The following is a 26631-nucleotide window of genomic DNA, read 5'->3' on the forward strand; positions in this document are numbered from 1 at the left end:
CAAAATTCTGTGTAAATGGTGCATGTCATAATACACAAGGAAGTTTTGAATGTACCTGCCATAAAGGTTTTGAAGGTCAAAGTTGTGATCACGAAATAGACATGTGCGTCATAGCACACACACCGTGTTATAATAGAGGTAGATGCTACACAGAGAATCAAATAATTCAGTGCGCTTGCCTTCCTGGTTGGGATCCGCATGATCGCTGTAAGTTCGATATCGATGAGTGTTTCCTGTATTCCAATATATGCGGAAATGGAAAATGTATAAATACCGATGGAAGTTATGTTTGTGAATGTAATTACGGTTGGCATGGTCAAAATTGCAATGTTGTGTTTACGAATTGCGAAAGAAACCCTTGCATTCACGGTATATGCAAAGACATGATCGGAGACTATAGCTGCGTATGTCAATATGGCTGGAAAGGGAAGAACTGCAGTGAAGACATTGATGAATGCCAAACGGATTCAAATCCATGCAAACATGGCAAATGTTCGAACTTAAACGGAGGTTATAATTGCTCATGTGATTCAGGATGGAAAGGTCCAAACTGCACTGCGGACATTAACGAATGCGAAAATGGCTCAAATCATTGCGTGCATGGGGAATGTATTAATATTAACGGAAGCTACATATGTTTGTGTAATAGTGCGTGGAAAGGTTTCAACTGCTCAGAAGACGTTGATGAATGCCTGAATATTTCAGCATGCAGCGTACATGGCAAATGTGCGAATGTACAAGGAGCTTTTAATTGTTCATGCAATACCGGTTGGGTAGGAACAATTTGTGATGAGGATATGGACGAATGTAGTCAACATGATGTGTGTCTCCATGGTAATTGCAGTAACTCTCCAGGCAGTTACAAATGCCTGTATCGTCGAGGTTGGAGTGGGATTACATGTGAAATAGATGTGAACGAATGCGAAATGAAAGATCTTTGTAAAAATGGTGGGACATGCATAAACATTGATGGTGATTATAGTTGCTTGTGTCCTTCGGGGGTGGTCGTGTGAACATTGTCAAAAAGATATTGATTAATGTGATTCAAATTCAACAGTTTGTGCACATGGAAGCTGCATAAATACAAATGGAAGTTATACATGTGATTGTGAACCAGGATGGAAGGGCTTAGAGTGTAACACGGATGTAAATGAATGTAATCTATCTTCACGCTGCAATGGACAGGGTGTGTGTTCAAATTTGCCCGGAAACTTCACTTGTAGGTGTAACATTGGTTGGACTGGAATGGTATGCAATACGGATGTTGATGAATGTACAGAAATTACAACTTGTAGTGACCATGGCACATGCTCGAACATGCCTGGCAGATATTCGTGCGAGTGTGATAATGGCTGGACGGGTATTGGTTGCGAAACTGATATAAATAAATGAAATGTTTCGACGCCTTGCAACAACAATGGTGCATGTTCAAATATTCCCAGGGACTTTTCGTGCACGTGTTACAGTGGCTGGACAGGATTTAAGTGTGATGTAGATATTGATGAATGTATATTTTCATCGCCATGTAATGGAAATGGTGTATGCAGCAATTCACCAGGGGGCTACCAATGTAGTTGTCTTAGTAGCTGGACAGGTGCAGACTGTGAATCTGATATTGATGAATGTAACCAAAAAGTGTGCATCAATAACTCAACATGCACTAACACAAATGGAAGTTATATATGTGATTGTTTAAACGGATGGAAAAGGCAGAACTGCTCCGAGGATATTAACGAATGTGCCCCTAATCCATGCCAGCATCATGGGGTATGTAATAACACACAGGGCGGATACGACTGCATTTGCTTGAACAACTGGACCGGAGTTAACTGCAGCATTGACGTCGACGAGTGTGAAAGAAATGACGTGTGTATCAATGGAATATGCCAAAATTATGATGGTGGCTATAACTGCACATGTGTCTCCGGTTGGAAGGGATCAAATTGTTCACATGGTGTTGACGAATGTACAAGCATGCCCTGTCTAAATGGAGCATTTGTTGGAACGCAGATGGTTTCTTCAACTGTTCATGTCCTCAAGGATATAAGGGACGCGTTTGCGATAGTGACGTCGATGAATGCGAAACTGACTTTCATATCTGTGATAATAACGGTACATGTATGAACACATTTGGAAGCTATAAATGTAATTGTTCGAAAGGATGGATAGGTAACAGTTGTGAAAATGATGTTAATGAATGTTTAACTGAACCTTGCAAAAATGGTGGTGTTTGCTTCAATACCAACGGAAGTTTCTACTGTCAGTGTTTTGTTGAAACGGGATTTGCTGGTAGATTATGTGAAAACGATATGAACGAGTGTCTGACATCACCATGTTTGCATAATGCTATTTGTAAGAACTATGACGGAGGTTTTAATTGCTCTTGTCCATCTGGATGGACAGGTGAACGTTGCGATGTAAAATTGATGAATGCCAACAATCGCAATGCACTAATGGCGGAACTTGCAACGATTGTGATGCGGATTTCTGTGTAACTGTCCACTGTCATGGATAGGAGATAGGTGTCAATTAGATGTAAATGAGTGTGAACAGTCCGGTGTTTGTGAAAACAATGGTACCTGCCATAACACACCTGGTTCATTTTCATGTGAATGTAGCAAGTACTTCGCTGGCAAGACATGTTCAAACTATATTGATCAATGCAACACCGTTACTTGTTATAATGATGGAACCTGTGAAGAGTCACATCTTGATTTTAAATGTCTCTGTCATAAATGGTGGACAGGGAAAGTGTGTGAAACAGATATAGACGAATGCTTGTCATCTCTTTGTTCAAATAATGGAACATGCCAGAACTATAACGGTAGTTTTAGTTGTTCATATACTTCGGGTTGGACAGGCAACTTGTGTGATGTTGATATTAATATAGAATGCAAGTAGTGTACGAACGGTGGAACGTGCGAGTTTTCGGGCGGTGGGTTTCGTTGTCATTGTCCTTCCGCTTGGACTGGTAATACATGTGATGTCGATGTAGATGAATGTGAACATAACAATATTTGTGAAAACGGTGCAACATGTATAAACTTACCTGGTTCTTTTTCTTGTGTATGTACACAATCCTTCACTGGAAGCAGATGCATCACGTATGTTGATCAATGTAGTTACGTCACATGTTATAATGATGGAACATGTATAGAGACGATTTCAGGCGCTAAGTGTCAATGCCACAAAAGTTGGACGGGAATCGGTTGTGAGAATGATGTTAATGAATGTCTGCAAAAAGGCACTTGCAACAATGATACGTTTTGTGAAGATACAAATGGAAGTTATAAGTGCTTGCCACTTCTTTCGACAACTACAACGCGCTTACCATTAACAGAAATGCGGACAACAACTTCGTCTACAACCAGGGCGACTTCTATGCAAAACGATACGACATCCGAAGCATTTCATGCCACGCTAGATTCATCTCGAACCAAATCATTATCAACTACAACTACACCGATAAATTATATAACACCAACTACAAAGTCATTGAAATCATCTCTTACAACCCCATCGACGGATTCGACGACCGAAAACAAACCTGAAACATCAGTTCAACAAGAAACGCAGTCATCATTCTCAAACTCATCTTCGATTGCTACACAGTCTACAACAACACAAGCACACTCGCGGTTCACTCTAACACCTTTGTTAAGCACACTTTTAACGAACGCAACAAAGCAACCCCTCTCACAATCCTCGGAATCCCCAATGGAAGCTACAACGATTTTACATCCTAACACGACCGATATTACATCGTTGACATCAAAAGCTTTTCCTGCAGACATTTTGACAACAAACGTTGCGAAGTCGTCAAATCAATATTCGTCTTCTTCAACAATATCCCCCTCCGGCTCGTCTAGTAAAGCAGTGCCTGTCACACATGATGCTCAACGAGCACCAACGACTTAATATCTTTCTTCAAACACATTATCTCCCAAAAGTACGACCCTGGACTTACAGCAAAGTAAAAGTAATTCTCAAACCGAAAAGAAGAAAGATTCCAATGGTATATTGTTGTTGTTTCTTATTCTTAAGTTCTGATGGAAAAGTATTTTTAATTTCTGCCGTGTCTTAAACCATGAACAAAAATGTCGAGTTTAAGATATGATCCATTATTTCAAGTTTAAGTAATAACGTACATTTTACCGAATCCAAACATTGTTATTGTATTTTGTACAATTTTTCATCAGCTTATTCCATTTTATTATAAAGAGCGCGTTGTTTGTATAGGTTATGTTCCGATTATTGGTGCAGTCGTCGGAGTTGTCTTACTTATCGTTATTGTCGTTGTCCGCTACAGATGTTACAGGTGAGACTTTAGTAAGAAGGTCGGTTTAAACATTATACATTCTTAAATAACCAGAATTTGTATGGGTTTACTGTGCTATATAAAACGTTTATATGAACATTTTTCTCTTACTCTGATTTCGTTTTATTTTTGTATCGACTACATGTAATTATGTTTTTACTGGTTATTCAATATTATCGATAACACGTTCATGTATATGATATTATTTAGCTCATTTACTTTAAGTAATGACTTATTCAATAACTCTATAGATCTCGTCAACTTAATCGCAACGACCAGACGCAAGTTCTTGATGATACCATCCAAATGGTTGCTAACGTGAATACAACCACGGAGTCCAACCGGAATACAATAAAGTTTGTTGAAAACCTTGTGTATGATTCGTTCTCTGACGGAACAAAGGTCTGAAGGACTGTGTTACGAAATTATTTATCAAAAGTCTTCGTCAATGCCACATACATAATTGACGTTTTATTACTGTTTATTTGTTGTTTTAACCGAACAGCACACGTCGATGCAAGTTTATTTTTAAATTGATATGTCATGAGGGATCGGAAATGATTTTAAATATATAATTTATATAATACATTGTGACGTTTATGTGTGACCGCATGTATGATCCACACGTGGTGCCTGATGCTTTTGGGCGTGACAATCTGATTTGAATATTCACCACATACAATTACTATTGTCATCAAAACATCTGCGGAGGAGGCGGAGAGAAACACAATGTGTATTAAAAAAATAAAACAGCGCTCAATTGAGACATTATGTATATTAGTTAACGTATTTTGATGATTTCATAATCAATATAGGATGCTTAAAAATGAACATAAAGTTATAGGGTAACAACATATATATAATATAAGACAATTACTATAACTGCATCCTCTTATAATATTATGATATCATATCCAATGGATTTTACACGTTGTTCGGGCGTCAGGACAACCCTTCCATAAATGTCATACATATATCTTGATGTGCAAGTGTTGTAAAGTTTCAACAAAATATTGTAAAATGCTTTTTAATAGAAATACACCTACTTGTATCTATTTACTAATGTAACACCTTCATTTTTTACCTTTATATCCTCTATTTAGCGTTAGATAATGAATACATATTTAAATAGTTTTTTAATGATTGACCTTGATAAACATATTTGAAGTAGATGATAAGTTTGGAGTGGAGTTGTCTTTGTTTTCAATAACAGAAACGATTTAATCTATTCGACAAATTCGAAAGCTATACAACAAACTTGTCTACGTTATGTAAAATATTGAGAATCTGATCTCCTACAATTACTGTTTTAAGCGATTAAAATACGTTGAATAATCCATTCATTCTTTGTGTCTGTTTTTTCTGTTGTGGTTGTAAACTTTACTTGATATTCAAGTATGATTGATGTATCTCACACAACTGGCGTATATCTTCAAGTAATATCAAGTGTTCACACAACACGATATTAGCAAACGTTCAATTCTGAACGATTGTTCGTTTCTAGCCTTGAATTACTGCCTAATGTGATGATAACTTTTAAGATATTTAGTTCAGGAAGTGAAGCTTTAGTCACTTAAGCTGAATATGTTATATGCTAAGCTGAGTACGACACGAAGAAATGTCTCAGAATGAACTTCCAAATGTCAATAAGAAATAAACCAATATAACTCAATCAGTATTTCATTATGGATCTTCTTCCGAATACTTCTCATATTTATGAATCTGATGATTGCATACAAATCTGCTTACATATTATGTATCATTTTAATGTATTACACTGCACATGCTTTTGGATATTGTAGTTTTTTTGGTCACCAGGACGTGACATTATGGAAAGCTTGATCTGTGACTTCAATCCAAGTGTATTGAAGCATTTCGCTCGGGCACTATAATCAAAAGTAGGGCGTAAAATGTGGTGTAATATAGTTCATATTCCAACACAATCTCCCCGACCGAGCGTCACCATCGAGCTAGCTTGTTTGATGTTTGCTATATAATGACCAATTGTATGATGTCTCGCTTGAAATTTGTGTTCGCAGTAAGAGAGCAATCTAGACGACGACAGTACATTTTTAAAAGATATAATAACACTGTGAACAGGAATTGCAGTTATTGTGTTTCTGAACTGCAAATCACTTGTATAAATGAAGCCGCCTTCGTAAGGGTGTTGTTCCAGGCAAACACGAAGTCTAAACAAGACCTGCAATATTATGAAGTGAAAAGTAAAGGTTCGTGTACATTGCTTATTCCTTGAATGAGATCTATCAAAACCACAGTACGTTAATAGCGCAAATGCTATCAAGTTTAAAAACAAAGCATTAACACTTAAAAATGTTTACGTATGCGCCGTCAAACATATTACTCGAATATATCAAACGAGTAGCGTTTTCCTTGTTGACTGTACTACTCTTCAGTTAAATTATTCGGCATATGAAGTTTCAAGTAGGTGCATTTTATATTTATGGTTGCATCATCATGTCAAAACCCAATGTGAAAATATTGAACAAACAGAAAAAAGACTGTTTTAAGCCCAGATGAGAACGTATGTGCACTGTGCTTCTTTTCAATGAGATCTGTACATGTATACAGTAAACAGCTTAAACGATTTGAAATTTCTGAAAGAAAAACACCATATATAGATTAGACACACAGCAAGTGCGGTATTATTGGGCACCCGCATAAATAATTTATGAAAACAAACCAGCATTTAAGATTTATTGCAAATAAAGATACATACGAAATTAACATACATTATTCATGCAATTATAGTATTGCACTAGAGTTTCGTAGAACTTTTAAAATCAACGTGAGTCATAATAGTGCTTATTACTAAGAGAATATCCGTCAAGTCCTTTTAAATATTTGCAGTGTTTATAGAACGTCCACTCAAGAAGATACATTGTTTTCGCAGATGAGAAGACTAACATCTTACTTTCATGAACCGATCGCGATTGCTTATGACTGTTCTCCAAAGCTCCGTCGAATATGACGTCAGCAGCCACTGACTCTCGATGACGTCTACCTTGTACGATATGGCGGACCATGACGTCGACGACTGACTATTTCCACTGGGGTTCTGCCATGCGACGATCCATCCCATGATCACCGAGTTACCCCTGGCAACCAGGTACCTTCCTCACAACGGATAGTAGGACTTCGCCTGTCCAACGGCGCTACAGTAGAAGTCCCTTATTTGCCCGTTAATGCACGTGATTCGCATGACTGATTGGAGCTCGTTCTTCCAAACACCAGCCCTCGAGCAGTTTTTATAAGAAATTGGAATAGGCACCTTGCACATTTCTGTAAAGAGTGTTGATGCTTGAAATAGCTTATTTACTGGTTGGATTCCTAAGATTATCGATTTTAATTATCGAGCGATCTGAACAATGTGTACACATGTATATATGAACGACTTTTAAGAAGCAGATAGTTGGAGTGTACAAATTGTTTCATGAACTGCGATCCACAGCACATATGGCATGCGTATGAATATGCGTACACTCTTATTATAGTTATCAGCAATAGAAGTATGTTAAAGGTCGTATGAATTGGTGTATATCAGTCTTTAACCGCTATGTGTTATCTTTTTTGCGAGTACTAGGCATATGCAACTAAATTACTCGTAAAGATAAATGTATGCAAGAAACGCTTAATAATACATATAGCTTGCGGTTTATTTTGCCAGTATTATTATAATACAGTTAGCTCTCACCCACCAGTTATTTATCAGTTATACAACACATACAAAATGATATACATATAATAACGGCTTATCAAGCATGTGCCTCAATTTTTAATGGCTTCGTGTATCATAATGTATTGAGATACGGTAAGGTTACCATAACTTATATGCGGAACAGTACCTTCGACGGATGAGTAGTTCCACATAGCATCAGAACCGGAAGTATACATCTTATTTGTGTCCTGGACCTCACTAGCGGCGAACAGCAGACGTGCAACAATCAGCACGGCCTACAAACACAGCGGACATTTTGTATGGTTAATTTCCTTGTTTTCTGTTTGTTTTAACAATCGGTTGAGTTTCACAGAATTCAGTTAATTCACATCATTTGACGTTGTTTGTTTTGTTTGTTTGTTTGTTGTTTTTTTTTTTGGGGGGGGGGGGGGTGCATTTTAATTCTTTAATATCATTATTGTAATCGTTTTACAAATGAAAAACGCGAAATCAAACATTTGTTTATTACGTTGATTATGAATCAATTTTTGAGATCTTATGCGTTGGAATAAAACCACGCGTAAGAGAGTTTTTTAATGAAACGCATACAACGAAAATGGGATGTTTATTTACCTGTTACTAAAGATAATTAGAAAATTATTGCGTTTATTACATGATTTAATTACTTTTCTGTGCCATTGAAAGTTGCACTATATTTGTTACAAGGTGATTGGACATTTTTACGTAAATAAATAGATACATCAGTTTTATTGTGTTCTTTCTTTATTCAAAATCAGAGAATCTCATGTGGGAATAGTACATCCACTACGAGCTTGTTTTTAGCATAGAGAATATGTTTTTTAAAAAATGAAATAATAACAGTTAATCATAATAAGAAACAGCAAATCGTGTTTTTATGAGTATTCATGAATAACTGAATATTAAAAAAAACTTAATAAATATGAGAGTTTACATTAAATAATATGTAAATTTAAATCACATAAAAAACGTTTACCAAAAATCCGATCATTTTTTCCAGTGTTTATGTTCCCACTAAAACTTGGTCCATGAAGAACGCGATCCGTCTGAGCCTAACTGCGCAGTTAAAGAAGACTTCCTGCTTTATAACCGGAACAAACATGTCGAAAGTCCATGTAAATCACATATTAAAGAAACATTTTAACAGTTGACAAATTGGCGTTGTCTATAAATAGTGTATAATGTATAACATAAAAAAGGAAATCGTTATTTTAATGTGCATACAATATAAATACAATGATCACTTAGATAGAAAAGGAAAACATAAAAACATGTTTGTTCATGTGTTGCCATTATTGATTTTTATCAACTCGGTTGACGAATTATGTTTTGAGTGTAATGTCTTGATCCAACGCATGCATATATTCAACCACTCGAGTCAGATTACGGTTTACTTGCATGTTAACGAATCTAGATAAAATAGATGCCTATTATCAAAGTTACAAAACCCCATGTTAATGAACGCAAGCTTTTTAGAAAATTTAAAAGTGTCGCCAGGGTGTGAGTATTTCGAAGTATTATGAGGTCCTCCAATTCATGAAGCTGAATTCTATAAGGGTCTGGATTAAGTCCCATCACTCCTATCTAATCACTTACAAGACTCACAAGAGTTGGTACAAGTTGTGTATGCCCTCGGATCGAATGATCGGGGGTATATTGTTTTGGCCTGTCTGTCTGTCCTTGTATGTGTGTGTCTGTCCCGAATCTTTAAGGTTGGTCATAACTTTTGAACTATTGAAGATAGCAACTTGATATTTGGCATGCGTGTATCACATGGAGGTGCACATTTTGAGTGGTGAAAAGTCAATGTCAAGGTCATCCTTCAAAGTCAAAGGTCTTTTTTTGAAAGATATGTGCCGTGCGGCTTCAAAGCGCAGTAGGGTGCATTGTGTTTCACAAACACAGCTCTTGTTTCCATTACATCTACAAATTACAGCTATTTAATGGTAAGTTGAAGGATTTTCGATTCAAGTATCTTGTGTTGTGGGTTAGGGAGGGGGGGGGGGGGGGGGCGGAGTACCAAGAGAAAATCCCTTCTGTACGATATTGTGAAAACCTACTTAACGCACATGCTTCCCGGAACGGAGATCGATTCCGGGTCGCTTAATAGAGAAGCGCGTTTACAAATCAATGAAAATTTCTTCTATTTTATTAATTTAATAAATTTGCTGGAAACTACACATAAACATCCATTTATGACATAAAAATGAGCAAAGTGACATCATTTACTGTCCGTTTTTTCTGTATTCTGCATTGTTGATTACGCAAAACATTTGATATATTATTATTCGATTAATGCGGAATTTTCTCAACGCCCTGTAGCTTTAATATTATATTGTGTCATGACTCAATCCCAACAGGATTGTTGCTTATACTATTGTTTCTCCGAAATCGAAACTTGGTGGTTGGTGAGTGAAAGCACAACTATTTTTAGTTGTTAAACATGTTATGACATGACCTGGACTGTGCCAAAACATTTTTATTTTTACAAAAACAACATTTTTTCTTTTATATTTTGTGTTACTGAGAATGTATTTCGAAATAGAATCAAGCAAGAGATGCCATAACCAAATTATAGTTTTATATATTTTTGTATTGATTAATTGATTTTTTTTTTTATTTTATTAATATTGTCCATTTATTTTGTAACTATTATTACAATTTGGCTGGTTATGTATTGTTGAATCAATCGCGTCGGTATACATGGTAAATAATAGTTTGCGAAACACTCTTATTTCGCCTCCTTTATAGTTATGTTCAAAGAGGCCATAGCGCTTTGCGTTCGTTTATGTATACTGTTGAGAATCAAATTAAAGAATGTAACATGGTTAGACAATAATCGACTATACCTTTTCTAGCAAAAGATTATAAAACAGGAACATGCCATGTACCATTTTATATATAATAATTACGGTCGTGCCTGTTCCATACAAATGCATCCATGCTCTTAAGATAACTAAACCTGAAAAAAGAAAACGGATTGTGACATTGACCTTGAATCTAGAGATCTGGTTCTTGCGCGTGACAATTTAAGTCGTTATATCTTTATTGACAAACCATATCATGCGTCGTTTCCTGGGACTCGAACCAGTACTTGGTGTCTATTGGGGAGATCTAAAGAACGCTCTAACCGTGGGGATCGAGCCCGCGACCTCCCGGTTGCTAGGCGGACACCATATCCATTACGCCATGGCAATCTTTAATAAATAATTTCATGTCTGCCTATTTTATTGACCTGATAGTCGAGCCTAATACAATCGTACAATGCAGGAGTTGGTGAAATAATAACTAGTCTACTTTAGATTCCTCTTGTTTACAACACACATATACTGGATTATATAAATAAAAGAACACAGAAAACAAGAAAAAGCGTAAAATGCAATAACTAAGAGTAAGAGGCAACTTTAGTAGCTTAACACACTCGGTCCATGAATTAACTGAATTCTGTGAACATTTTTATGTTGCTTAAAACATAATAGGATACTATTATCCGTGTTAACCGACGATATTGTAGATCGATAGCAGAATGGTTGGTCATGGCTCTCTAAGTTTCTCAGAAAAAGCATTCTTTAGTCAGCTCTTATTATAACATGTGTAGATTTCGGTTCTAAGATTGGTACATGTTTTAGACACAGCGAGTTTACTTCGAACACACCATAAGATTGATTGTGAACGTCAAAACGTCGAAAAAATATATATCACCTTAAATTATTAAAAAATAATATAAGAAGAAGAAAGAATGTATATTGAACACCAATGCTTCCTGGAAGTGAAGAACACGACCGACATGCGTAACCAATAATGTCATCATTTGCATCACTAAACGGTAACTCTAGTTTTGACGTAGTAGGTGTTATGACGTCATTGGTCTAAGCTGACAGAGCGATGTCGAGCGTGGCGTAGTTACGACCCTCCTTCACCACGTGGATTGGCAGGAACGGGTGGTTTTTCTTCATGGAGTGATTCTGAAATATCGAGATTAATAAAGATGTTATGAAGTATTGATCCCACTAGGAATGGTTGAAATCATAGATCTACTCATTGTAACACATATTAATTCATGAAAAAACGGCTCGAAAATGTCAGCAGATGAGTAGCTCTATATTCACTAAACTATTTAAAACTTTTCACTAAAGGCAAGAGAAGCAACTCTATCCTAGCGTTGAACTACGTATGCTGTAGAAAACTATTAAATCAATTAGTTCAGAGGCAAATGTAACACTGTTAAATGTGAGCGCAGATCGTATGTTTAAAATGTACATTTTCAGCGCGGCAGTACTGGAGGTTAAATAAACAGGCCTTTAGCCCTTGCTTAGTGCAAAAGTGTTGAACTTGTCCATTATGTACAGATTAACAACCCATAATGATATAATTAGGGTAATGTTGAATAGTAATTTGAGCACCTGCAAATATGTAGGTCGTTGTCTCTGAATCAAATATTAAAACTCCTTGGTATTCCACGCAGGTTCTTACTTTGGCGTGTTCGATGGATTGTTATTCCTGGAGGTGTTTCTAAAGTGTTTTGCACGTCGTTTCCACACGTTGTGTCATCGTATGGAACATTCAGTGATTTAGAACTGGAACAAATGTTTGCCGTGTGTGTTCATATTTCGCAAGAAGCGACAGGAATTTTAATGGGGTACGTCTTGCAACCAGATCGTCCACTGGTACTGTGTCCTTTGAACCAATACCGTCTTTGAACAGTAGCACCCTTACAAATAGCAACATAGGAGCAATAAGTACACACAACAGTCGGCTCAGCCGCGAATATGTTAACGTACGATTTTCTTTCAAGTCCGGTAGCAGCCTTGAAGGCAGATGGGATAATCTGAGAGGAGGTTTCCCGTCTAGAAATATCCACTTGTCCTCTTCTTGTATATCTTAACATAACGTTAAAGGAGTATCGATAAGACAGTCGAATTCATATGGCTGACATAATTCGTGTTTGCCTACTGTAGTTAAGAGTTGAAAGAAGAATATAGGACACAACGCTAGTATAATGATTCCGGCATAAAACGGCCCTGTTGTACATAAAGTCCATTTCTGCTGTTTTTCATTTCATTCCGGATCTAAATACCTTCCTTCGGATTAGAAATAATTAAACATGCAACACGAGTATTGAAAGACATTAGTTGGAAAATTAAAGTACAGTCCCGCAAAATTGTCAACTTTTGGAAGTTTTGTCAGATAGCAGAAACATGTTTTGATATCGATGCTCGGTATTATTTGTTACAACAATCTCAGATAATGCTTTTGCTACATTAATCATGGATGTGTTGTCTCCAATGATTAATCGACAGTTTTCCGTTTGGTTATCCGGTATCACATCCAGAGCCAAATAGTCGAGTTCGAGTGTTCGTGCATCAAGTAGGGAGAATGAAACGACACCGTAGTCTATGTACCAACTTAGATATAGATAATTCGAATTCTCGGTTGAGTATGTCCCGACCCAGTGATGAGGCAATATCACGTCGGTGTGACTCGATTCCACAATTGACACCCCTCTTATCTCCATCTTGAATTTCACAAATACTGGATCTGATTCGTGAAACTGCACGTCGCAATAACTCTTGCTTCTGTCCCATGTACTGAACTTGCAAAGCGGCGCGGAAGTGTTATCACCATTCTCGATCTCTTTTGCATCGCTGACTATTGTTCCATCTGAGATGCACTCGCCTTTTTGGTACACTTTTACCAGTAGTAAAGCGAGTGGTACGTGAGGAATCCAATACATCATGTACAATCTGTAAAGAGATAACCCCAATCCTGCAGTATTGAACAAATAATAATGTGTTCCATTTTTAAAGTACTTTATATATTTGATTTGTATTTTACTTCTGTGTATGCCTTTAAAGTTTTAACATCGTTTTCATATAAGAAGAAACTAACATTTCCGATTTGAGTGTCGAACAAAACAGTCCCAACTAAAATATCGTATCATACTAGCCATAACATAACACTAAGCCGTTATGAATGAGGTCCGAACGGAATGATAAGGATACGATTTATAATTATGACGTATTTTGGAAAATGAATGTTTTCTCAGCGAGCATAAAACATTTAATTGAACATACATTTTTTTAAATGAATATTTTTTTAGTATAAAGATAATTTCACCCAAGTGGTGCAAAAAGGTACCATGTGACATTGAAATTAGAAGGCCCATGGTACCTTTTTTGCACCAATGGGGCGATTTGTACTTACATAGCGATCCGATGTACCTTTCGTTATCGTTGCGTTTTAACCAAATTTGTGAACAAAGTACCCGAAGATATAAAACAATTGTAAAACTTCCGCAATATACTCTTATCTTTGTCACTTTACGGTTTACAAAACCCAATAGACAACTCCAAATACCTCATCCGATTGAGATTTTGAATCACCTATGGCATTTAAAATAATTCAAAGATAATGGCCTCGGGAACCCCCCGAGTTAAATGTAAGCAGTTTGTATATATTCTGTATCAGGGTTTTTGCACATAGATTTTTAAGTTTTGATATTGTAAGTTTTTTAACTAACATTATCATTTACACTTGACAATTTATTCTTTACTCAATCTGTACATCGTGGGCTGGGCTTCTAAATGGCGTCACACATACACTCGAGATTTCTATCTCCCTCACATAGGTTAAAAATACTGTACAATAAATAAATAGAAAACTTCACCAAGTGACTCAATAATTCTGTAGGCTGGATATACTGGTTCTTTAAAATCGTTACTGTGTTAGTTTAAATCCCACATATAACACAAATAACCGGGCGTTTTAATTAGACATGTTGTTTTCTGAACACTATCATTCGAAATCTTTACAAGCATGAGGAAGTATGAAAATCGAAATTATGAATGGTCATTTCATAATATATGAAACCTTTCTTTAACCCAATAATTTCGGTTAGGAAAAAAAATGTTTTAACAATAGTGATACTTTATTGCAATAAGCACATTTGTAATATGTTTATTAATTTGGGCGAATAGTTTTTAAAATTGTTAAAACAAAATGTTTTGTAAATAAAACGTCGATATTACCACATGTTGATTTCTATAGACTAAAGGTATGTATGTTTCATGTGGTTAATTAAGACATTGTTATAAGCCAAGGCCGCATATGGGGTTCATTAGTTGTAGCTTAACAGATGGCCAAATCCGTAAAGGTTTTGTCAAGCTCTAGACGGCTTACGACGGGAACTACCATACAATCTGCGATGACATCGATCATTGGTAAACCGTTGCTTACGTACCCAGCATGTCGCCTGTTGTATTCCAGAAAACCTTCATACTTTTTCATAACACCGTTTTACATAACTTAATCTTAAGAATCTAATCAAACGAAGCTAATATCTTATCAACTGGTTGTATTCTTTTGCGTACATATATCGTCATAAATACCACGTATGATATAACGTATTACTTGACACACTTTAATACAAAAAGCATGAAACAAAACTTACCCGCTATAATGCATACAGGGAATCTTAAATTTTTAAAATTCTAAGTCGATCATCACTACATAAACATTTTCAAGACATCTTGTACGTTTCAGTGCTCCTTTCTTTTTTTTAGATATATAACACTGTATGGACAATGTTTACTTAAAATAGCTTTAGTTATAATATGTAAGCTATTTTGTTTGATTTACCGGATTGTTGAGACGTAATAATGCGTGTTTGACTTAAACTGTTCTATCAAATGACGATACATTTTGAAGAAAGTATAAATAAATGAAAACATCTAAAACCTCACCTTGTCAATTGGTAAATCACAATTTTTCTGTTGTTCTAAATAATCAGTCATTTTAAAGAGCCATATCGATGATGTTTTCCCTAAATATACACATGTATTGATGCATATTCTCTTGTTCACGCATATATCTAATGACAATGATATAATGACTAAATAGTTAAGTGTCAGTGTACATTTTTGGATAAATGCCCTTATATCCTTATCATAAATAAGGACCGAACACATTGTTGTAAAGAGATTTATTATTGAAGTAGCTGGGATTTGCATAACAAGGCTTTTTGAATTGTAAACGTCATTTACCATTTTCAAATTGCTATGAATTAAATGCAACTACCTCTTTTGTTAATAAAATCAGGAGTTTTAAATTAAAATCAACCACTTCATATTTCACGTTAGCCATAGATGCATCGACGTGTAAGTCTATCTTAAGCCGTAGGAAAACTTGTTTTCATCTTCTGATTATATCTAGTATGTAATATTACTACTTTCTGGCGAATGTCAATGGCTTCTTCAGTAAATACTATAAAACTGAAGAGACTTTCGTGTTAAATTATCTTCCGAAATGAAAGCTCTATATTGACTTTGCAAAAAAGCGTACTAGCCATGACGGCGTTAGGATGCCAAACCTCGGCATTTGCTCTGAACATGCCCAAAATAAGGTCGCCTTTTTGCCCTTCTTGGCGTTTGAAAGTCGTCTTCATTTGTAATCACGACGACCCAATGGCGTTTTATGCGATATTTTGCGTCTTTGGTCGCCTCTACAACGTAGTACTTAAGAAGGCCAGTCATGTGTAAAGTATATTAAAATAGCACTGGGGAGCAAGGCGATAGTCAATGAAATAGTTTTTGTACATTTTATCCACCATCATCATTTTCATACAAAATGGTTTAATCAAACAACCACACGGTCTTTGAGTATACATACTATTAATATAAACACACACAAATATATTTGTCTAACACTATATTGCTGGAATGTGGTAAGTTTCTTTTGACTAGGAACATGTACATACCTAGATGTATTATAATAATAAAAGTATAATAGACAACAAACACAATAAACATACAAAGCCATGAACGGCCTGATAAGTCAAGTGAGTATATACGAATTGCAATTATTTTTGAAGATGTTTCTCTTGATAAATACTTTATGCACATGCGCACGGCTAATTGTAAGATTGCATTCATTAAATAAATTTTGTTACATGCGGGTTTTTCAGTTATACTATTTAATCTACAACATTACAATATGATACAATGAACGATCTGACAAGCAATCAAACTCGTCTTATGTACAAATGGATTGATGAAAAAATCTTTTTAGTGAGGTATCGATTTAAGTGCATGTCATATACCTAACTCCACTTCTATGCTATGTACAGATATTACAAATGGATAAAGATCTAATCACACTTAATATTTACACTTCTAAAGCATGGTCGTAATTCAACAGTTATGCTTTGGGCTTTATATTTCAAAGCAATTGTACATAAGCTAATTTACAGAATTATAACTAGAAGGCATGCGCACACCATTTTCATATCAACCTCAATCAATAACACGTCAATTAAAACGCTGATATCTCATCATATCACCTATCGACCACCTTCATGCGCGATTACAGTCTGACATTTCCAATATCGTTCAATGGACTTTGCAATCTTTCTTTCTTCCACCTGTCTTTTAATAATGTCACTTTCATCGATAAAAACGACCTCTAACACCCTTGGCAACGCACCGACAATCACCACAAAGACCACGTGCATGACGTCAGACTTCTCCGACGGAGACGATACGTTGAACTTGTCAAGTAAGTACGGAGTAACAACCCATAATGCTATAATCAGGGTAATATTGAAAATACATGTTAGCACCTGCAGGTATGTAGGTCGGTGTCTCTGAATCAAATATTCAAACAGATTCCTTGGTATTCCACGATTACTCATTACTTGGCGTGTTCGACGAGGTATTGTAATGCGGGAAGGTGTTTCCAAAGTAGTTTGCAGAGTCAGTGTTTTGACATCGTTGACACACATTGTGCCATCGTATACATTCACAGATTTATTTTCATGCGCAGAAGACTTCATATGGGACTCCAAAATAACAGACTGTTCAACGGCGATTGAAAGCAATTCCAGGTATGCATTCCCAAATGCTCGGACAAGGACAGTTATATAGTAAAAAATTGCTACGACACAAAATAAATATCCACAACTTGAAGAAGGGAACACTACAACTGCTACAAAGCACATTATTGTCATCTGCGATATGAATATGAAACTTTCCAGGAAAATCAAACACAAAATATACAAAAACAGTGTTAATAGTATGGTACACATACAAATCATACACACAAGAGCAGATTTGTAAGAAAACAATATTGAACCAGAATGATAATTCCTCTGTTCTAAAATGGAAACGATAAACCCCTTTATGATAATAACGCCACCGCTTAAGAATGGGACGGCGTTGTACACGATGCAAGTAGCGAACTCAATTATACTCAGGAGGCTCACTGGTATAACTAGTAAAATAAACACGAATTTGAAACGGATTATTAAGCGCAAAAATCGCGTTTTGTATATGTAAAATACTCTGTGCCAAAACAGACCGTTGAAAAGCATAAGACAGCTCCCTCGACAAAAAGCGGCAGCCCTTTCGTATCCGGGTTCTATTTCGGGGTCAAGCATAGCCATGCGCAATACCTCGTCAAGTCCAAAAAATAATGTCGACCATTTTCTTTTTGTCGGCGTTCCGTTTTCTATTATTTGTTTCAAACTTCTGGGAATAACGATGATAATAATACCAAGAATATAGAATAACCCCAAAACTACCAAAGGTCCTCCTAGAACTGGAACAAATGTTTGCCGTGCGTGTTCATATTCCGCAAGAAGGGAGATGAATCCTAATGGGGTTCTTCTTGCTACCAGATCGTCTACTGTTATTGGGTTTTTTGAACCAATACCATCTTTGTACATTAGCATCCTCGCAAAAAGCAAAACTGGGATAATAAGCAAACACAATAATCGGCTAAGACGCGAATATGTTAACTTATGATTTTCTTTAAAGCCCGATAGAAGCCGTGAAGGCAGATCGGATAGTGTGAGAGTTGGTTTTCCGTCTAGAAATATCCAGTTGTCCTCTTCTGGTATATCTTGACACAATGTTAAAGGAGCATCGGTGAGATAGTCGAAGTCATATGGCTGACATATTTCGTCTTTGCCTACTGTTTTTAATAATTGAAAGAGGAAAATAGGACAAAACGCTAGTATAATGATTCCGGTAAAATATGACCCACATGTGCAGAGGTTCCATATCTGCTGTTTTTCATTACATTTCGGTTTCAAATATTTTCCTTTTCTGTAAGAAAATTTAAAAATGCAACACGAGTATTGAAATACATTAGTTGGAAAATTAAAGTATAGTCCTGACAAATATGCTATGCTTTTGTCAACTTCTGGAATTTCTGTCAGATAGCAGAAGAAATGTTCTCGATATGGATGCAAGTCAGTGTTATTTACAACAATATGAAATAATGCATTTGCTACATTAATCATTGATGCGTTGTCTCCAATAATTAATCGACAGTTTTGCGTTCGTTTATCCGGTATCACATCAAGAGTCAAATAATGAAGTTCGAGTGTTCGTGCATCGAGCAGGTGGAATGAAACTAAACCGTAGTCTATGTACCAACTTAAATATGGATAGCTCGACTTGTCGGTTGAGTATGTCCAGACCCAGTGGTGAGGCAATATCACGTCGGTGTGACTCGATTCCACGACTGATGTCCCTCGTATTTTCAGGTAGAATTTCACGAATGTTGGGTTTGATTTGTGAAATTCTACGTCGAAATGATTCCTGCTTTTCCCATGAGCTCTGAACTTGCAAAGCGGCGCGGTCATGTTATCGAAATCGTCGTTCTGTTTAGAAATGCTGCCTATTGTGCCATCTGAGAAGCAATCGCCTTCCGGGTATATTGTTACCAGAAGTAAAGCGAGTGGTACGTGAGAAATTCGAATCCAAGACATTGCGTACAATCTGTAAAGAGATAATCCGAATGCTGCATGTATTGAACAAAATAACAATGTTTTCTATATTTCAAAGGACTTGTTTAGTTATATAATTTGTTTTGAAGTTTTTGAATATGCCTTTAAACACAGTATTATGTAACTGGTATTGCCCTCAATAAATGTTTTGCCAATTACTCTCGAAAATGACCATTGTTTAAATAGGACATAAATGAAATAATGGTTTCCATTATGGGGATTAAGATACACTTATATAATTGTTTGTCCCGCACTGTGATAGTTCAGCTCATTGTAGACGGTCATGGTTTCAATTACATATTTTTAGTTCCTGTTATTCACAATATTGCGAGTGGACATAAGTATTGTTTATTATATACTGATTGAATCATACCGGATTTTCACTCGCCAACTTTTAAACAACATATTTTCTGTTCTGTTACCCTTAATAATTTTCAGTTCGTCATAAAAACATATTTTCTTTATGTAATCGAAATTATTGTTTAGTGATTATTTGCTGAAGACATATCCAACTCTGGTTTGAATTGGTATGTTACTAAGGATGGTATGAGGACAGGATATATATTATTTGTTATGATCGCCTAAGTCTAAGAGCTCATTTTTTATTTCTTCTTGCCATTAAATTAAAAAATTGATTAAAAAAATAATGCGTAAATGCGTACGCAAACACGGTTCTTACTTATATCATAGAAATTGACATGTTATGATGAATATTTATATGTTTATAATATTGTAAAGTCTTAATAGGAACTGAGTTCATTACTTTGAGTGAACAATAATTTCAGTTACAATTACGCATAATATTGCTTTATTTGTATCTTAATATAAACTGTTAAATGGCGCCCCTTAAATGCTTTGCATTAATTGCTTTCCTGTAAATCGTTGGTTTTCGTTATGCATTCTTTAAAACGTTATATATGAACGAAACAGTACGTCCGGCATTGCTTATGTCAGTAATACGTTGTCATCACCTTAAATTATAAAGATACACCAGTACTGAATTTGTTGAAAACAAACAAACACAAAAGAATATTAATTTTCTGATATTCTTTAATGCTGTAATTGCTGTGGTTTTCTTTAATTTATAACAACGACCACACTATAACCTAGATAACAGTGTGCTGTAACATTATAATCACGGGCGTCTTTAATAAAACACCATTCAACAGCGATCGCAATCAAGTATATGTAGACATTTGAAAAGTGTTTGATAGGACGAGAAAAATAGTGCAAAATAACTACGAAAAAATCAACAATAAAACATGAAGAGGAGAAACAGTAACTGTTACAAAGCAATTAACTGAAAGCGCTGATATAAATTAAACGATATTAAGGCTAGTAAGACACACATCATATGAAAAAAGTGTACATATGGAGCATAACGATGATAATTACAAGTGCAGGTTGATAGCTGTACACTCTTGAACAAGCATTATAATTAAGCTGGTTGATAATGGACGCCACGGCTCCATTTATGGAAATAACAACATTGCTTCTAAGAGACCCAATTTATATTATGCAAACAACGACCTCATTAGAGCACGCTATAGCCTATGGTATAAGGAATTCAACGTACATAAGCTTGTTTTTGTCGATCCACTGAATGCGTTATTTCTGAATAAAGAACGGTTTAAAAAAAACAACAACAGTCCGTTCAAATGCATGAGAAAGCTGCCTTTAACAAAAATAACCTGTGGTATCCGGTTTCTGTTTTAGGTTGCGGCATGCTCATTCACAAAACTTCCTCTACCAATAGATGCTGTATATATGGTGTTGCGTTTATCTTCGAAACGTCGAGTTGCACTGTTCGCGAATCTCGAAGCGAGAATGTGACTTAACCAAATTCGATGAACAAGCTGAGATACGGAATTATATTTTATCAAGAACGCTTGATGATAATATGATATTCTAGACTGCGCATGTTTGTTTTTCGATGCAGTAAAGTTGCACAATGGCAATGAGCCATTACTTACAATGTTAATTCAAGTAAAAGTGTTTATACTTTTTTTATTTAAAGGACCTTCTCCAAACGTGCCAAATACTACAAACAGTATTGCACATGATAATCTACGAATCCCAGACATGAAGTTTTATCTATAAAGCGAGCAAGGAAAGCATGTATGCATCATATAAACCAAAATTGAAGAAGTCTTAAAATGATTTTACTAATTTTAAATCAGTTTTCTTGATGCAGCCAACTCCATGCTGCAATGGATACTATACCATGGTACAGGATTGACAGTGTTCACACACGGGTATGCCAGAATGTAAACACACCTTAGAACTTTATTGTTTGAAATATCTCCAGTTATTGAGATACATTTGCAAAAATCTTTAGTGCACAAAAGACAGTTTTTCGTGCAGTTTGTGTCGATATCTTAAGATTTATGAATACGTCCTCAAATACTTCTGAAATCGGTGCTAAAATTTCACGTTGCGTGAAGCATAAGCCTGTTCATGAATGCCGTACACATTGAATATTTTGCCAAGAACACAAGCTTATTAAATAAAGTAATTCTGATGTATTTCACATTGCCAAAAGCAGCATAAAAACTGTCGTGTATTAAATAGTGGAAATTTCTAAGACATTTTTAAAAACCAACTTTGAAAAAAATAACCAATTACTGGTGTGTTTACATCCAATAACGTTTAACTGTAAACCCAACAAAGTCACGTGATCCTTCACCCTGATAATCATACCTGACGCATATGCATTTCAAGGCAAACACATTCTATTGTGCTATAATGTTTGTGTTGAAACTAATTTTTATAAGATAGATAAATAAATGTATAAATGAACAATGTAATTGATTAGCAGCGATTCGATTTGTAAATGAAATATCCTGTATTTTACGCGGTGGTCTACAGTTAATAAATTAAATGTTTACATACCTACAATTAGGCCTTACAAGTGTAGAACTGAAATTGATGACAGTCTTGTTCTGTCAATAGTACAGTTTCAACTGAAGGCGAAATTAAAAGTCTTGAATATGGGTTCATTGTGAATATCTTCCGACATGTAATTGTTTGTCTTCATCACATTGTTGTGTATGAAAAACTTCATGAACACTCTCGAAACTTGATTAGTTTCCGGCAGCGTGTCACCATATTGAATACAAGTTGGACCATCCTTAAAAAAGCGGGAGCGTGGGATAACCCGACCGACTCAACCAATTTGCGCCGGCTCCACATTATTATGGGGGCCTGTATTACAAATCATATTCTTTCTACTAAATTCACAAGAAAGACATTTATACTGCGTGTGTATTAACGATGAGTCTTCATAACAACATACTATTTCATAGATAGCTTCGCTTTATCAAGCTGTTTATGTAATCTATCAGTCGGAGCAGTCACTACCTGCAATGGTTGAATGTATTATTACAATGTACTTGAGTCTCGTGTTAACCCTTTCAGCGCTGGAACCGAATTTTAAAGGCCTTTGCAAACAGTTTGGAACCAGAGAACGTGGCGTCTCATCAGGATCCAAACTGTTTGCTATTCTCTTAGTATTCTTTGAAAAAAATCGAAGAAAATGCTAATTTTAGAAATTCAGTAGACGACATTTTAGCAGACGACAAATTTCCCAGCATGCAAAGGGTTAAGCCTTTGTCCTGCCAAGAACGCGCGAACGATATGCTTAATGTTCAGCATTGTGTAATCATCGATGATAGCATTGGCTTAAAGAAATGAAATTTCGTCCGTTTTCCTTGAAATAATGGCGAAATGTAATTTCAGCCAGACGGTGGCTGAAGTATTTTGTTGTTGTTGCACATCGGCCCGGCAAAGTTTTCGACATACTCAATAACTGTGCAGCAACTGGATGATTTTTAGTTCTTTAAGTCCCAAAAACAAGTCGGTCAACAAAATTACTTATTCGTTATACCAAGCTTTCCATTTTCATTTAAAACACATATTTATAAATACACATGTTTTTGTGTAGGTGTATGGTTTGAATAAACAAAGTATCAAATACACATAAACGGCGAGCTTTATTTACAAGGAGGCCGATCAATTATTTTTTTTTCTTTGTCGATAGCTATCGATTTGTGAATATGATGCATTTGTTAAGATGTCATAGATAAAATCTATCTAAATAATATATTCCGCATTCGATAGTTTATACGTGTATATTAAATATAATAAGAAATATTTTGAAACGTTTTTATTGCAAACATTTGATGGCATAGCAAATTCTTACGAAAACAATATAGATTTCGGGGAAAAACTTTCAAACAGTATTTCACTTTTTTGCAAATGCACACGAATACCTCAATAACGGTTTTAACGCCATGACGTAACACTCACGTTTATGACGTTATAATCCGTGATTACTGCATGCAATTGTCCAGATTTATCCAGAATGAGTAGCTTTAGAATAAAACGAAAACAGGCATATTTTCATTAATGCGCATTTTCTTATGTTTACATTTACAGTGTACTCTCGGTAAGCATAAACAAAAAGTTTTAACAACTGAAGTTATTAAAACACTATTATAACAAAGTGAAACTTCAGCTGTACAAGCAGGAGAGAAACTGTCTTATGTGATCTTTTTTTCATCACATCGAATCAGTTGCCCAGCTGTGTGAAACAAATCACATTGACAAAGTATACGTGAAAAATGAAAATTAAACACACAACAATGAATACCACTATTTGTACTACTTAAAACTATAATTTTACCCGGGTATGGAAAATACAATTTAAAGCAACCGGTCATGAATCTGGTATTTTTAGTACCCGGGGTAAATTGCAGTGTACTTAAGAGTACCCGATGTTCATTTAATTAGTTACTGAGCCTGAAATAACCAAACGAGTTATAGTGTTCGCAAAAAAAACCTGAAATTTTCTACCACTGAAGTACTGGCGATTGATAAGAACTGGCGAAAAAAAAACGAAACTCATGGTACTATTATTAAGATATGTTGTGCAGCTATAGAAGTTAAAATCTACAATAGTACCCTCTAAATGGCCATATTTGGAACCCGACGAAAATTGTCTTGTCTTACGTGTGTGACTTTGGAGTATAAGATTTCTACTTAAGATGCTCTGTTGAAAACCGACCCATGCCATCAAAAGATTCCTAGAAATCCTACAGTACCTCCAGTTAGACTGTTCAATACTTGTATCGCCCAGCTGTCGCTAAAATAGTTCATTACTATCCAGTAGTTCCAACTCTCCAAACCATCGGCAAAGCACAGATTGTACTATGAAGACCACATGCATCACGCAGACGACTCCGATGAGGTCACCATTTTGAATTTGATTAGGGTCAACTGCGTCAATTCAACCAGCGTGATAATTATTGCGAAGAGAAATACTTGCCTTGTGAACTGAATATCAGCAGGTCGATATCCGGTAAGCAGATACTTAATATGTATTTTGGTATTCCGTTGACATTTTTTAGTCGGCTTTTCTTCGATTTTGTTCTGTTTACTTATCTCAAGCGCGTTATGTTTAACGTCGATATCAACGCTCCGTAAATGGGTCGAGAATTGACATGCGGAGTATCTCATCAGTACTGAAAAAGAATGGCGACCACATTATTTTTGTGGGTTCTGTTTCAGCAACAACAAAAACTGGAAATTGACAAAACTTCTGTATCATGGATTGCATTTGTGTCTTGCTGTTTAGAAACTGTTTTGCCAAGTGCTTTTATAGCTGTGAAGATTCTACATTTGTCTGTCTAAACAAAAAGCAGCATTGGTATAACACAGATCAGATGTTCAAAAATTGTCAAAGATCAGTTGAATTAACCATTTGCATGTAATAGGCATGTTGAAGAAATATAAAAGGTCCCATGCAAACTAAAATTAGTCTGTATGTCAATCAATGCCTTCAAATAATGTATCACTACATAGTAATATAAACGTACCAAAAGTAAGTAAAAGTACTCCGTTTCTCCACCACTTTTTTATGATTGTTTGGAGTAAGACAGGGCAATACTAAACAGTAACAGTTTGCTTGTTTTATTGATTCATTTATATAGTTTCTTGTGTAATAATTACATTGAAAGGAACGACTTGAAGGAACGATTTTGTTTATTTATCCCGTTTCAAGAGTTATAAAAGAACCTGAGTGCCACGGAACTTTAAGTCGTAGGGTTACATATTGTTTCGACCAAACTGCATTCTGCGCTGTACTGTATTTGTTTTACATACATTCATTGAATTGTTTATTATACATAAATCATAGATTCCACCGTAGTTACAAATACAAATGTTATCTGTCCGTAGCTGGAGTCTCTATTTAAGGGTCATTTAGAAATGTTGTTTAAAAAAATAATAATACAGATGCGGGTATTGGTACTGTACGATATTGTTTTGATGGTTTTAGGCAAAGTTCCACAAGAAATACGGACACACTAAAATAATTTGACAATTTATTGCGCCACGTGCAGTTAAGAAAACAAGAATTATAGTTTTCAGAAATTGTTGTGCTCTTCTTGAGGACGAGCGATGATTGTATAAAAATGAACCAATACAAATTGTTGATCTATTTAATTACGCTTGTTATGTTAATTTTGTTTTAAATATATTGGGAATTTTACCCCCGATAATGATGGAGAGTAAGTTGGTTCCTTTTTCTCAGTTCCTTATTCCTTATTCGAATACGGAATGAGGAACTGTTCATTATTCCTGATTCACGCGTTACATGATATAGGGTTTTAAAGGGGCCTTATCACGTTTTGGTATTGCCAAAATTGAAAAAAAGTGTTACTGATTCGCAAATTTTCGTTTTAGTTATGATATTTGTGAGGAAACAGTTATACTGAACGTTAACCATGCTCTAGAATAGCCATTATATGC

General features: G+C 35.6%; 2 protein-coding genes across 2 annotated transcripts; one reads left to right on the plus strand and one right to left on the minus strand.

Moving 5' to 3' along the window:
• Positions 1–254: 254 nt before the first annotated feature.
• LOC127874274 (fibropellin-1-like) lies at positions 255–2124 on the plus strand. Its single transcript, XM_052418535.1, has 2 exons — positions 255–1009; positions 1395–2124. The coding sequence occupies exons 1-2, from the start codon at positions 384–386 to the stop codon at positions 2122–2124; spliced, it is 1356 nt and encodes a 451-aa protein (XP_052274495.1). The 5' UTR covers positions 255–383.
• Positions 2125–11902: 9778 nt separating this feature from the next.
• On the minus strand, positions 11903–22766 carry LOC127874347 (uncharacterized). Its single transcript, XM_052418639.1, has 4 exons — positions 22714–22766; positions 18610–19813; positions 17398–17577; positions 11903–11998 (listed from the first exon to the last, which is right to left on the minus strand). The coding sequence occupies exons 2-4, from the start codon at positions 19801–19803 to the stop codon at positions 11903–11905; spliced, it is 1470 nt and encodes a 489-aa protein (XP_052274599.1). The 5' UTR covers positions 19804–19813; positions 22714–22766.
• Between the last annotated feature and the right edge of the window lie 3865 nt (positions 22767–26631).

Source organism: Dreissena polymorpha, chromosome 1 (genome assembly GCF_020536995.1).
Source record: "Dreissena polymorpha isolate Duluth1 chromosome 1, UMN_Dpol_1.0, whole genome shotgun sequence".
Classification (NCBI taxonomy): Eukaryota; Metazoa; Mollusca; class Bivalvia; order Myida; family Dreissenidae; genus Dreissena; species Dreissena polymorpha.